The 15,076-nt window shown below is 34.8% G+C and overlaps 1 protein-coding gene across 3 annotated transcripts in view; it reads left to right on the top strand.

The window, feature by feature from the left end:
* The window catches only part of CDH18 (cadherin 18), a 993,503-nt gene that overhangs the window by 897,736 nt on the left and 80,691 nt on the right, over positions 1 to 15,076 (top strand). For all 3 annotated transcript variants that reach the window (XM_055131052.1, XM_055131061.1, XM_055131049.1), the window contains one exon: positions 4,534 to 4,721. In XM_055131052.1, coding sequence (XP_054987027.1) covers positions 4,534 to 4,721 — 188 coding nt within the window. The remainder of the gene's footprint in view (positions 1 to 4,533; positions 4,722 to 15,076) is intronic.

The raw sequence follows: 15,076 nt of genomic DNA, 5'->3' as shown, positions 1-15,076 counted from the left end.
TAGAACTCTATTTTGCCTTTAATGGGTGAGAACTATGCATATGTTTCTCTATTTGAAAATTATATTTTGTGTGACAAAGGACAATAGAGGAAGCATAAGCATGCCTATAAATCTAAATTATAGAAATGTGTACTATCTAAATATTTTCAGAATATATAAAGTAATACATTTTATAAAGAAATAAACAAATACATGTCAAATATGTGAATGACTTAGAGAAGAAGCTTGGGAATTTGACTATGCAAAGTGGTTAAACTTATCGTTTGTGACTACTGTAACATTTACAAAATAATATCTGGAGTGGCACATAAAAGTATTTATACTTGGCCACATACATTTATTATATTATTTTGTATGCTATTAATCATGCTAAATTTTGTAAGCTTGCTGATATTTTTATTTGCTTGCTTGCAATTTTGTTTTGATTTCTATTTTTTTTAATTCTTCTGGACATTATACAAAAGATTGCAGGCTAAAAATAACTCAAAAGGGTTCTTTAAATTTAGCTAATATCTGAAAACTATGAATAGCATATATTGCATTGAGAATCAGTGCAAATTTGGCAGCTTACCTCAACCAATACTGGTTATCTCACTATTTCTGTAGATGGGACATATGTGTATGATTTACCTAGGTGTGTGGGGTGTGTTGTTGAGCTCAGAGTCACCGCCCACGGGATTGTGCTCTTATCTGAACACCTCTTCTGGCTTGGTGAGGTTGGTTTCTGCTTCATGCTAACTTGCATGGCTGATATAAAGCGCCTGAATCTTGCCATATGGTCAGCTCGGCCGGGTTTTCATCAACTGGTAGCTACAGTTCAGCGGACCAATCCAATAAATAATTGGAAAAAATAATTCAAGATCTTAAGCATGTTATTTTCATGATCCAAGCGTGGAAGGATCATTTCATTGTTCTTGCTGTATGCAATTTAAAAAAAAACAAACAACTATATAGGTTGAAATTGTGAAGTCCAGGTACTTCAGCTTAAAATTTGGGAATGTGGCTACTGGCATAGCTCTTTCTACTACTTTATCTTACTTTGTCAGAGAAGAGAAACTGAAGTACCTGTCAACTCTGTTTGGAAAATTGAGGAAATATGTTCATTGGACAGTGTGATTTGGCCAATTGTAAAAGGAACAGTGAATCGTTTTAGAAACCTAAATATGATGCTTTCCAGTCAATCAGAAAGCATAGTGGCTTTGCAAATATGGGGAATGCTATAAAATGATTAACATGTAGGATCGTGTTTTCACAGAAAAGGGGATTTTACATATGAATTGTTTTGTTAGTAAAGACTTTTGACTATAAAGTAATGTTTGATATCATACAGTATCTCAAAGGTTTTTGAAATGAAATGGGAAAAGATCTTAGTTGATAAAGCCCAGCTGATCACCATTCTGTCCTTGATATCTACATATGCACTGTCACACTGTCGTCCCATTGTTCATCGATTTCCTCGAGTGGGCACCAGTAACATCTCCATTGTGAGACTTCTTGTTACTGTTTTTGGCATATTGAATATACCACAGCTAGCTTGCCAGGCTCTGACGTGCGGGTAAGATACTCTCATTAGCTTGCCAGGCTCTCTTAGAGGGACGAAGGTATCGAACCAGGGTCGGCCGTGTGTAAGGCAAACGCCCTACCTGCTGTGCTATCACTCCAGTCCATCTACATATGCATATTACATATATCATATCATACCATATCAAGATATACAATTGTATCTAAAAACAAATAAAAATAGAGCCACGTACTTAATGGATACAGTAACTTTAGGGTTAGAGCATTAGTACAGCATATATGGCATGTATCTTGCATGTGGCCGACCCGGGCATTATCCCCAGGATTCCATATGGTTCCTGAGCACAGCCAGGAGTAATTATTGCGTGTGGAGCCAGAAGCACTTCTGGACATGACCTACAAACCAAAACCAAAAAACAAAAAAATAAAAACTTTAAAACTTGTTAGGCAACTACAACTAACAAAATATCAGCTCTAGGAAATTATTTTTATAATGGCCCTGCATCTGATTGCCTATGGAACCTAGCTATTTATGTATGTTCTGTCAAATTATTTTCTTTTTCTTTTTGGGTCACCGCCGGCATTGCACAGGGGTTACTCCAGGCTTTGCACTCAGGAATCACTCCTGGTGGTGCTCAGGGGACCAGGTGCTCAGGGGTTCTGGGAATCAAACCCAAGTCGGCTGCGTGCAAGGCAAATGCCCTACCCACTGGGCTATCACTCCAGCCCTTGTCCTGTTAAATTCTTGATTTATTTTGATATGAAACTATTTAAAATAAATACTATTTAAAATTGTATGTATATTGCTATTGGAGAGTTTCAATAAAAATTACTATAGCAAATGCATGTATGAATATTATATCGATAAAATAATTGACAATATATTTATTATGCATCTTTATATGCATTTCATAAGTTTCATATACTCTTATAACTTATTATAAGGATTAAACCAAACATTTCATACTGTCAGTGTACATATTTATTGTCAGGGACATTTAAAATATATTCCTAAGTATCAGTGAGACTTACAGAATCTATAGCATTTTAACATTATTGGCTATAGAATCCATAGTATCAAAATTAACAAACACATAATATGCATTAACTGCTGAAGCCATTATTTAGCTTTTCATATTTCAGTCATATGTTTAAAAATTTATTGGCCGTACATTTTCATTTTATTATTTATTTGGGACCACTGCCAGCTCTGACCAGTATTGCCAACAGCCATCCTGGCTCTGTGATCAGGGGTCTTTCACGGAGGTTCCATGAGTTTTACGACGTGCTGGGCATCAGCCCCAGGTGAACTAGACACAAGGCACAATCCTCACTGACTCCAATATCTCTTTATCCCAAATACATCACTCTAATTTTTTTTATTAGTGAATCACCATGGGTACAGTTACAAATTTACAAACTTTTGTGTTTGCATTTCAGTCATACAGTGATCATTTACCCATCCCTCCACCAGAGCGCATTCTCCTCCACCAATGTTCCCAGTATCCCTCCCACCACCCCCACCCTAACCCCCACCACCCCACCATGCCTCTGCCGCAGGGCATGCCCTTTTGTTCCCTCTCCATTTGGGTGTTGTAATTTGCAACAAAGGTTTTGAGTGGCCATCCTGTTCGGTCTATAGTCTACTTTCGGCACGCAGCTTTCAACCCGAGTGGGTCCTCCCAATATCGTCTACTTGGTGTTCCTTTCTCTATCTGAGCTGCCTTTCCCCCAGCTTGTGAGGCCAGTTTTCAAGCTGTGGGGCAGACCTCCTGGTCCTTATGTCTACTACTCTTGGGTGCTAGTCTCCCATGCTGCTACTTTATATTCCACGTATGAGTGTGAACTTTCTATATCTGTCTCTTTCTGACTCATTTCACTTGACATGCTACTTTCCATGTTGGTCCACTCATATACAAATTTCATAGCTTCATCATTATTAAAGCACTTTAAATGTCTTCTAGAGACTGATCAGGAGTATATGGGAAATAAAAGTGTAAATGCATTTACTAACTTTGTCATGTATTACAACTTTTGCTAAATTAAGTCTGTCAGCAGCGCTCTCCTCCCGTTGTTCATCGATTTGTTCGAGAGGGCACCAGTAATGTCTCCATTGTGAGACTCGTTAACTGTTTTTGGCATATCAAATACGCCACAGGTAGCTTTCCAGGCTCTGTCATGCCGGTCTATTAGTAAAAATAATATTCTTAGTCATAGGTTTGGACTGGAGTAATAGCACAGTGGGTAGGGCATTTGCCTTGCAAAGGACGTGGCTGATCCGGGTTCAATTCCTCCGCCCCTCTCAAGAGCTTTACAAGCAACAGAGAGTATCCTGCCCACACAGCAGAGCCTGGCAAGCTACCTGTGGCGTATTCAATATGCCAAAAACAGTAACAACAAGTCTCACAATGGAGATGTTACTGGTGCCCGATCAAGCAAATCAATGAACAACAGGATAACAGTGATAAAGACAGTGATACAGTCATAGATTAACTATTTCTTTCCTCTTATTTTTAACAGTTGTTTTTATGGTGCCAGGGATTGAATCCAGGGCCTCATGCATGAAAAACAATCCCTCTACAATTGAGTTAATTCTCTCATTTTCTTTATACTTGGTATTCCAATACTCATACATTAAACTCAAATGTAATTTGTGTTAGTGGAATATTTGGTACTTACAGGAATACTTGACAATTTCAAATTATGTTCAATATAAAAATATAAATCTAATCCCCCTATTTTCTGCTTTTAGCTATATTGCTAATAAAACATTTTACATTCATATATCAGTAAAATGTTCCCATGTAGAATGCTTAATATATACTTATTTTATAATATATTATTTAATATTCATTATTATAAACATTCAAAACTTAAATAAAAATGCATTTTATATATTATTAATTATAATGTTCTTAATGTATTTTATATGCAATTTATATAGCTTATTTATTTTCTAAATCTATCACTGCATTGCCTTATGAAGCAAAATTAATATCAAATGTTTTTCAGAACACTATCAGTTGTATGTTCCTGAGTCAGCTCAAGTTGGTTCAGCTGTTGGGAAAATCAAGGCAAATGACGCAGACACGGGTTCAAACGCTGACATGACATACTCCATCATTAACGGTGATGGCGTTGGAATATTCTCTATCTCCACCGACAAAGAGACGAGAGAAGGAATTCTTTCCTTGAAAAAGGTAAAGAACACATTGTTGGTGCTTTATCCAACTCACCCAGTTTTCTATGAATTGAAATTTGTTGGCTGCATGAATAATATATTTTCAGGTAATTAAAATATTTGCTTTTACACATAAAGTTGCATTTTACTTACAGTTGTATCTGACTCTTTACATTAACTTTCAGGAAATACATTGTCCTGGTGTATAATAATAGCATACAATCTGATATATAAGCACTGTGATGTATATACTACCCATCTTTGTTTTCAGATAGCAAATCAATTATAAATCCTATTTTATTAATTAAATTACTGCAACATTGGTACTATTCCATAAAGTACTCTCTAAGTAACACAAAGAGTGTTTCTGATATAAAAATCTTGACCAGGTTTACTACTACACATTAGGGAGGAACTATTCCTTGAAAGTTATGAATTCATGAATCTCATTTTTTGAAACAACTAATTTATTTGTTCTTTTTAAATGTTAAACAGTTTTTCATTGAACTAATATTGTTACTTTTTAAAATTTTAAATGTATCGGGGCCGGAGCGATAGCACAGCGGGTAGGGCGTTTGCCTTGCACGCGGCCGACCCAGGTTCGATCCCCAGCATCCCATATGGTCCCCCAAGCACCGCCAGGGGTAATTCCTGAGTGCAAAGCCAGGAGTAACCCCTGAGCATTGCTGGGTGTGACCCCAAAAGCAAAAAAACCAAAAAAATAAAAACAAAATTTTAAATGTATCTCTTTTGAAAATGAATTGGAATACAGAAAATTAGATCTGAATTTTTGTGTCAGTGTGCTTTGGAGCTACACCAGCAATGCTCAAGATTACCACTGGGTTTGTACTCAGGAATAACTCCTGGTCTAGGGAATTGTATGGGATGCTGCAAGTCGAACCTTGATCAGCCACATGCAAGGCAACAAATCCCTACCCTCTGTAATATTGGTCTGGTTCCAGATATGGGAAATTTTAAATTCACCCCAATCAACTCTGTCTTTCTTAAAAGATTAATTAGTTTAGCTTTGAAGTCTGATGGCATACCACTCCTGGGAATATATCCCGCAGAGGCAAAAATGCGTAGAAGAAATGACATCTGCATTTGTATGTTCATTGCAGCACTGTTTACAATAGCCAAAATATGGAAAAAACCAGAGTGCCCCAAAACATGACTGGTTAAAGAAACTTTGGTACATCTACACAATGGAATACTATGCAGCTGCTAGAAAAGATGAAGTCATGAAATTTGCATATGAGTGGATAAACATGGAAAGTATTATTTTAAGTGAAATGAGTCAGAAAGAGAGAGACAGACATCGAACTCATTTGTGGAATATAAAATAACACAGTGGGAGACTAACACCCACGAGTAGGAGAGATAAGGACCAGGAGGTCTGCCCCACAGTTTGGAAAATGGCCTCACATGCTGGGGGAAAAGGCAGCTCAAATAGAGAAGGGAACACCAAGTAGAGGATGTTGGGAGAACTCATTTGGATTGGAAGATGCGAGCCGAAAGTAGACTATAGACCAAACATGAAGGCCACTCAATACTTGTATTGCAAACTACAACACCAAAAAGAAGAGGGAACAAAAGGGAATGCCCTGCGGCAGACGCAGGGTGGGGTGGTGGGGATGTGGTAGGGGTGGTAATAGGGATACTGGAAACATTGGTGGAGGTGAATGGGCACTGGTGGAGAGATGGATAAACGATCACTGTATGAGTGAAATGCTAACACAAAAGTTCATAAGTTTGTAACTGTATATCACATTGATTCTCTAATAAAAAATTTAAAAAAAGAAATCTGATGACATTAAGACCTATATATATTTTGTTCTTCAGAAAGACTAGAGTAATGTGGAAAATTTGTACATTTAAATAATGCCTTCAGGGGATTTACTAGATTATATCAAAAAAATTGTATCATTTTGTGTTTGTATATATATTGATGTGTATCTGTCTATAAAATATTTATCTGTTTGGTTTGTATATTCTTTTCTAATTACATAATTTGGTATCTGATTATTTTATAATCACTGATGCTACATTGACGTAAATTGAAGTTTTGCTTGTTGTTTCATGAACATATTTTCCAACAAACTAGAATAATCAATAATCCAACAAACTAGAATTACATAGATTTACAAAATCTATGTAAAATTTTGTTATCTTCATTTAGACCTTCTTATCATTTTAATCTTTCTATCCCAAGATAGTCAAATATGGGTAAATGGGTGATGTTTTGATATTTTCCTTTAACAAATGTATTTGTTTTAAGTGCCTCTTATATACCAAGTTCTGTTTTCCATATGAGTTATACAATGATGAGCAGAACTAAACTTAGTTTATTCATGGCTTACTCCTGGCTCTGAGCTCAGAGATCATTCCTGGTGGTGGTCCGTGGATAAAATCCAGATAGGCTGTGTACAAATCCAGAAAGGACTGGGGCGATAGCCCAGCGGGTAGAGTGTTTGCCTTGCATGCCACCGACCTGGGTTTGATTCCTCCATCCCTCTCGTAGAGCCCGACAAGCTATGAAGAGTATCTCGACCACATGGGGGAGCCTGGCAAGCTACCTGTGGTGTATTTGATATACCAAAAACAGAAAACAGTAACAGCAAGTCTCACAATGGAGGTGTTACTGGTGCTCGCTCAGGCAAATCGATGAGCAACAAAATGACAATGACAGTGACAGGTTGTGTACAAGGCAAGCACCGTATCTGTTATAGTCTCTTGCTAGCTCTAAACTTTGTGTCTATCTGCATAAATCTTCCAATCTGTAATAACAGTCAAATATCACATTCTTCTCTACACCAATTATAACAAACATTTATATGAAAGAGAAATATGCAGTGCTATTAGAGAAATGCATAGCATTTTTGATATTTTCTAATTTGTATTGGCAGTTAATTGAGAAAATTAGAAGTTGGTTAGGTGAGATAAAGTGTCAAAGGAGATCCCAGAGAGAGAGAGAGAGAGAGAGAGAGAAAGCGTATAGGGATAAAGGCACTGGTCCTGTGTACAGCTGTCCCACATTTGTTCACTGGCAACACTGTGGTTCCTAATGAGGAAGAGCACAGAGCCAGGAGTAAGATCTGAGCATCACCAAGCACAACTGAAGTCAACTACAATGAAAAAATCAATGCACAAATAAAAAAGGGGAAGCACAATTTATTTTTTAATTTAAAATGTGGAAGCATCCTGAGAAGAGGAAAGAGAATGCATCAATATTCTGAAGTGGATAGGATTCGGCACACTTACGGAATTAAGCAATATCCTTTCATCTTTAGCCAAAATAATGAGGAGTTAATTAATTTAATGATAGATTAAAAACTACACTAGACCTTGTTCAATTTTATATGTTGGAAAACCTTTTATTTTTATGTTTGGTAGTGGGATTGAACACAACTTCTCACACATGGAAAACATGAGCTCTACATTGAGTCACAGCCTCAGTGCCCTCTTAAAGACCATTGGAGGAATATTAAAAGGAAATGATTAGGTCACAGTCATCTCTCTGTGTATATATATATATGTATACATATACATATATATATGTATATATACATATATACATATATATATATGTCCATCGACCTTGGGCTGGAGCAATAGCACAGCGGGTAGGGCGTTTGCCTTGCATGCTGCCAATCCAGGTTCGATTCCTCTGTCTCTTTCGGAGAGCCCCGCAAGCTACCAAAAGTATCCCATCCACACAGGGGAGCCTGGCAAGCTACCATTGGCACATTCGATATGCCAAAAACAGTAACAACAAGTCTCACAATGCAGATGTTACTGGTGCACACTCGAGCAAATTAATGAACAACTGGACAACAGTGCTATCAGTGCTACAGTGCTATCCATCTACCTATATATAGATACAATGGGGGTGTGTTTATTTTGTAATGTATATACATATACAGTTATTCAATCATTAATTATCCCAATATTTATCAAATGCCCACTTTATATTAGGAAACATTTTTCTCTCTGTATATATATTTATATCTAGATATAAATCAGAGAGAGATCAACTATGAACTAATCACTTCCCAACAACACATATATGTATATATTCCATGTGTGAAGCAAGATAATTTTTATTGAAACTTGCTTATAAAGATAAGAGAGGAGAGAAAGTGGGAAAATGTGTTAACTGTGAACATGGCATCAAAGAGTAAAAACGGCAAGCACATAAACATAAGCAAGAACGCTATGTGTTTAAGGGAGAACATGACTGTTACCAGCAAGCTAATGTCAATTATTCTGATTAGCTGTTGATAAAGTTACATGAGAGTAGGCTGTATATTATTTATGTATTTATTCATCTATCAACAGTGCTGGGCTCAAGCATAGAGCCCATGCATGCAAGTTTCCTAATGCTGAGCTATTTTCCTAAACTAAGATGACTTCTTTTTTTTTTTTAAATCTAGGTCTCTGTGTTCTAAATTCTATCATGTTTCCTAAAATAAAGTGGGCATTCTATAAGTATTGGGATAATGAATGAATAACTATACATATTGCAAAATAAACACACCACCTACTTTTCATTCTCTGGATGGCTTCCAATTGGGTAGCTTAAATAAATGACTGATTCTGGGGCTGGAGCAATAGCACAGTGGGTAGGGCATTTACCTTGCACGCGGCTGACCAGGGGTTCGATTCCCAGCATCCCATATGGTCCCCTGAGTAGGGCCAGGGTTATTCCTGAGTGCAGAGCCAGGAGTAACCCCTGTGCATCACCGGGTATGACCCAAAAAGCAAAAAAAAAATGACTGATTCTTTTTATAAAGATAAACTTTGAATTCTAAAACACCAGATATGGGAAAAAAAGAAAGAAAGAAAGAAAAAAAGAAAGAAAGAAAGAAAGAAAGAAAGAAAGAAAGAAAGAAAGAAAGAAAGAAAGAAAGAAAGAAAGAAAGAAAGACATGCCAAGATAGTCCTGAACTAAGTTTAATAAAATAGGAAAGATATGAAAGAAGTTTACCAATGAAGGAAACTTAAACTTTAGTCAAAAGAATAAGGTGTTAAATAACGAAATGATAGACAAAAGACTACACAACACCTTGTTCAATTTTATATGTTGGGAAGGTAATAATCTATGAAATGTATAATTCTGTAAAAGTGAATAATTAGATTGATATTATTTGGATATGGAAAAAAAGGAAGCAGGGTCATTATCATCTTCATCATTGTTACTGTCATCATCATAATAACAGGAACTAATATTTGCTCCGTTAGGCAGATCTTTTTTGTATTGATTTAGTTAGCATACATATTATTGTGTCTTTAAATTGCACCAGGATGTTATGAATTGAGGAGAGTTATTGCTTTCACTAATAAAAAGAGAAACAATTACAATGAAAGAAACATAATAACAGACTGATTAAAAATCAAATTGTACTCAGGAAGAATCTGTTAGAAAAATGAAACTGGGAAGCCAATCTTTAAAGCCTCCTTTTTCATACTAACTACTTGTTCATACTTGATACCTGTAGAGAAAAAACAAATCTGAGTGGAGCAAAGTGACAGGAAAATAAGTGGGTGGGGAGGAGAAACATAGCAATTCTCTTTTGCAAACTTGTGATGCGAGAGAGAAAAGATAGGAAAGAAATATATTTAAAAACAATATAATAAAGATGGAAATTGTTGAGAATATTACAATGTTTTTAAATGAAAGGGCAAAAGGTTAACAGGTAATTTAAAAACAAAAAATAGTGCATGATAAATTTACATCAATAGCACTAAGGTAGAGTCTGCAAGTTTGATCCTTCTCTTAAGAAAATCAGATAAGGGCTGGAGCAATAGCACAGGGGGTAGGGCGTTTGCCTTGCACGCGGCCGACTTGGGTTAGATTCCCAGCATCCCATAAGGTCCCCTTTGCAGTGCCATGGGTAATTCCTGAGTGCAGAGCCAGGAGTAACCTCTGTGCATTGCCAGGTGTGACCCAAAAAGCAAAAAAAAAAAAAAAAAAATCAGATAAGAGATAGTAGTAGCTAACAGTTTTACTTATGTTTGTAATAATCTGTACAATTTACACTTGATTGCTCTCTGAAAATCAATAAAACTGAAAAATTATAAAATATTTGCAGAATAGCAAGGGTAAAAGATGTGAGTATAAAAAGGACCTAAAATACCTGTATAAAATACAAAATTAAGAACAGTGCGAATCTTGCCATTAGCAGGGATGCAATTAATTTTAATATAGTCTGTAAAAACAAAGGTAAAATATTCACATACATAGTGATACACAAATATATATAAACTCACTCATGCTATATTGCTTAAAGAATTATGGATATTTTAAAACGAGAATATTTCAATTACTTGAATCGTAGTAGGCATGTATTGTAGCACTGTAGCACTGTCATCCTGTTGTTCATCCATTTGCTCAAGCGGGCACCAGTAATGTCTCCATGGTGAGATTTGTTGTTACTGTTTTTGGCATCTTGAATATGCTATGGGTAGCTTGCCAGGCTCTGCCATTTGGGCGGCATAATCTTGGTAGCTTGCCGGGCTCTCTGAGAGGGACAGAGAAATCAAAACCGGGTAAGCCGCTTGCAAGGCAAATGTCCTACCCACTGTGCTATCACTCCAGTCCCAGGTGTATATTAAATGGAAATTTTCAATGAATGAATTCAAATTGTTTTTTACACCTTTTTCCCCTAAGAAAATCAATGCAGTCTATACTGCCTTGGGTATTGATTACATATTAAATTTGCATTCATCTTAATTTTTTATCATTCAGATTAATATCAACAGTATAAGAATTGCTTAACTGGGTATGTGCTTTGTATTCAAATAGAAATTTAAAACTCAGCTATGTAATTTATAATATTTTATCAAATAAGAGGCCATGATTCAGATGGTAGGAAATGGATAAACCAGAGCTTTAAAACTTGTGCCTTATTTTATCCCTGAGAAATTTCACCTTAGCCAGCAAACAGAACAGCTAAATCTTTACAAAGATCAAAATCAGCACCGCTCTATAAATCAACTTGCATGAGTGTCTGCACATTTCTGTACATATCATTCCTTCATCAGAAAATTGCCAAGTTCAATTCACTGGTCCATGGTGTGGTACATTGTAAATACACTCTGATAACTTTCATTTGTTGTTTAATGGAGCCTGACTGGGTGGAAAGGGGGGGGGGAAAGATAAGGATGAATGCATGTTGAAGCATTTTTTTTTTTCATTTCACATAAACCCTGGTAGCCTGGGAGGTACTATTTCTCAGCAGGCTCTCTACCTGTGCTTTCTTTATAAATGTATGTTATTTGCAATAGTGTTTCCATTCTTTTTCTCTAATCCAAGATCATCCTATTTATTCTCCACACTCTTGAAATATGACATTTTTCCTTCCAGGTTCATTTAATTCACTAAACATAGGCCTACCAACTTAAAGCCAAAATTTTTGAATATGGCCTTCAAGGTAAAGTACTATAGTGGAAACATGTGCTCTATAGTTAGGTAAAACATATTCTGTACTTATAGATTTACACCTATCAATCTTAATCTCCTGTTTTTGATATTGAAGTACTTCATGCTAGTTTTGAGAAGTTAACAAATCAAAGTAAAAAATGAGGCAAAAAGGTATTTCTAGATAATACCTACCTTAGTAACTCAATATTTATATTTCTTTTTTATCTTCTATTTATCGTCATTTTGCACAAATTTTATGCTAAACTTTCCAGACCATTCAGTGAGGTTATTTTACTTTCTTCTTATACTTAATATTACTCAATATTAAATTTATATAAATTTATATAAAATTTATATATAAAATATATAAAAACCATTTTCCAGGTACTATGGTGTTTGTCCAGCATGAATAGTCAGGTTAAACCCTGATAAATGCTAGGTCAAACTCAAAAACACCCCAGAAAATTAGTGAAATATTCACCATAATTTGTAAAACAGAAAAAATATATGTGTAGCTAAAATATATTTGTAAAAGTTACACTTTGTAAAAAGTTACAAAGATAATGATACACTTTTATTGAAAAATATGCAGAAAAATATACAGAAAAATAAAAGATAAAAGACACGATGGGCATATACATGTATAATAATGTGAGAGAATATTTTCTTCTTCTTGCATTTGGGTAATATTGAGTAACATTAAGTATAAGAAGAAAGTAAAATAACCACAGTGACTGGTCTGGAAAGTAAAAGAGTCCATTAATGTATCCTGGCTGACAACGATATTTGCAACCAGGAAATTTGAAATTTTAAAAGTATTCTTTTACTAAAGTTCATATTATAAATTGTATGATAATAATGACATACTTTTTTTCTCATATAAATTTTGACATATTATAAGAGTAAACATAAGAAGTTGTAAAAATGTATTTTAAAATTTAAGAAGGCATTCAAATCTGTATCATCTTTATTATGATTTGACAAGATGCTAAACTTTAAAATACTCATTTTGTTAAATAAATGACATCTGGTGCTACTCCACATTACTATACATATATATGCTCATTTGTACATTTATATTTTATAATATATATATATTTATAATAAAACATGTATATTTACATATAATTACTTTAGGATTTGTCCATTTTTGGTATGATTTTAGTGATATATTTCATTTATTAAAAGGTTACTGAGTTCTGTTGTTATTCCCTATTCCTACACTTGAAGACCTGAACGTAATATAAAGTTGGATCGAAGAAAGCTCATGAGGGGTGTTTTTCTTAATTTTATGTAAATAAACGTTTCAGAAATGTCTTGAAAATCTCAAAATACTATAGAAATTTTTTTCAATTATATTTTTAGTATTCTATATATCATAATTATATAGTTACAGAAGAAGAATACTGTAGTGTGATTTAATGAATAGTAAAAGTGATTAATGAGAAACAATTAAAAAGTTGCAGATATGTAGAGCTGGCTGGAGAATGATTGATAGGAAAGATGATAATTATCTACAGGAATGTGAAATATGTTCATATTAAAAAGCAGTGAGTATTATTTTATAAGTTAGAAAGAGTAATGATATGTGAAAGCAATTACTAAGAGTAATAGGGTGAAATTAAGAAACTAAAATTTAAGATGGAATTTGGAGTCAACTTACTGATAGGAGCTACAATAAAATACAGAGCACTAACTAAAGAAAAGTGCGAGTCTCCTGCTGCTGACAGAAGTAAAATGATACCAAAAAAAGTAGTTCTAGGAGAGGCAAGTTGTAAAGGACTTTGGCACACATGACTACTTCATAGCTATGTGCTTCTATGTACTAAGGGAACATGAAGATACTTAGAGATCTGGTAACCTGAATTAATGGAGTTATCAATTTATTTTTCAATGTTATGAATATTTGAGTAGATATAAATATGCATCTTTTAAAAATTGGGCATTATATTTTACAAAATATATGCACTAGTTTGATAAAAAAATAAACTCACATTCTTCATTTTCTATATTTAAGCCTTTATAGCACAGTGCTTAACCATATAACCTATAGAATTGAACTGCCTGTGTTCAAATCCCATGCATGCCTTTTATAGGCTGGACTCTGGCCAAGTTATGTAACTTTTTATGGATTGGTTTCCATTTTTTTTTTGTAACTCTGGAGGAATATACACTGTGATGATAGAGTGAGCCAATATGTGTTAGTTAGTTTACACATATTAACATTTGATACCATAATAGAAACAATATGGAACAATTCATTTTCCAACTGTGAACTATGTCACAGCGCTATAGTATATACTGTGAAACTAGCTATATTTGAGATTTAGCAAAGGATATTAATCACACCATGAGCTAGGGATTATGCCAGATAACCAATATATGAAGATGAATTTGATAATGTTCTTTCTCTTGGGCAAAAATGAGCAGACACGAAGCATTGGTATATTAAACGATGTCAGAGTTTAGTGGCATGGGATTTCTTACATTGTCTAACCTCACAGTTTTAAAAAAATGGATTTTTTCTAAAACAGGAAGGAAGACTAGGCTATTTTCTTTTACTCGAAATTAAACATGCATGGAATAGTATGTGTTGAAAACTCAGAAAAATTAGCATTCACTGAGTTCTTACTATCTTGATATATATGTTGTTTAGTATGGAGAAGGCAGGTATACAGTTTTGAATGTCAAAATGAGGAAATATTTTCCCGGGGAATCCACCATCTAGCTTATACTAAGAGCAATGCTGAAAATGATTAAGGGAACACTGAGTACTATTAGTAATCTCACCATAGCAATAGAGTGCTGTGTATCCAGTGTTGGTCCTGGAAAGATAGAAACAATACAACTCTTATATATTTACATGTGGAATAAAATTGTGACTCTTTTACTCATACCAGAAATCAAAAATCATACATCAGAGTCAATAAATCAAAAGCTTAGCTCTATAA

This window comes from Sorex araneus, chromosome 1 (assembly GCF_027595985.1).
Source record: "Sorex araneus isolate mSorAra2 chromosome 1, mSorAra2.pri, whole genome shotgun sequence".
Classification (NCBI taxonomy): domain Eukaryota; kingdom Metazoa; phylum Chordata; class Mammalia; order Eulipotyphla; family Soricidae; genus Sorex; species Sorex araneus.
The sequence above is the reverse complement of the archived record's forward strand: the minus strand, read 5'-3'. Positions and strand labels throughout refer to the sequence as shown.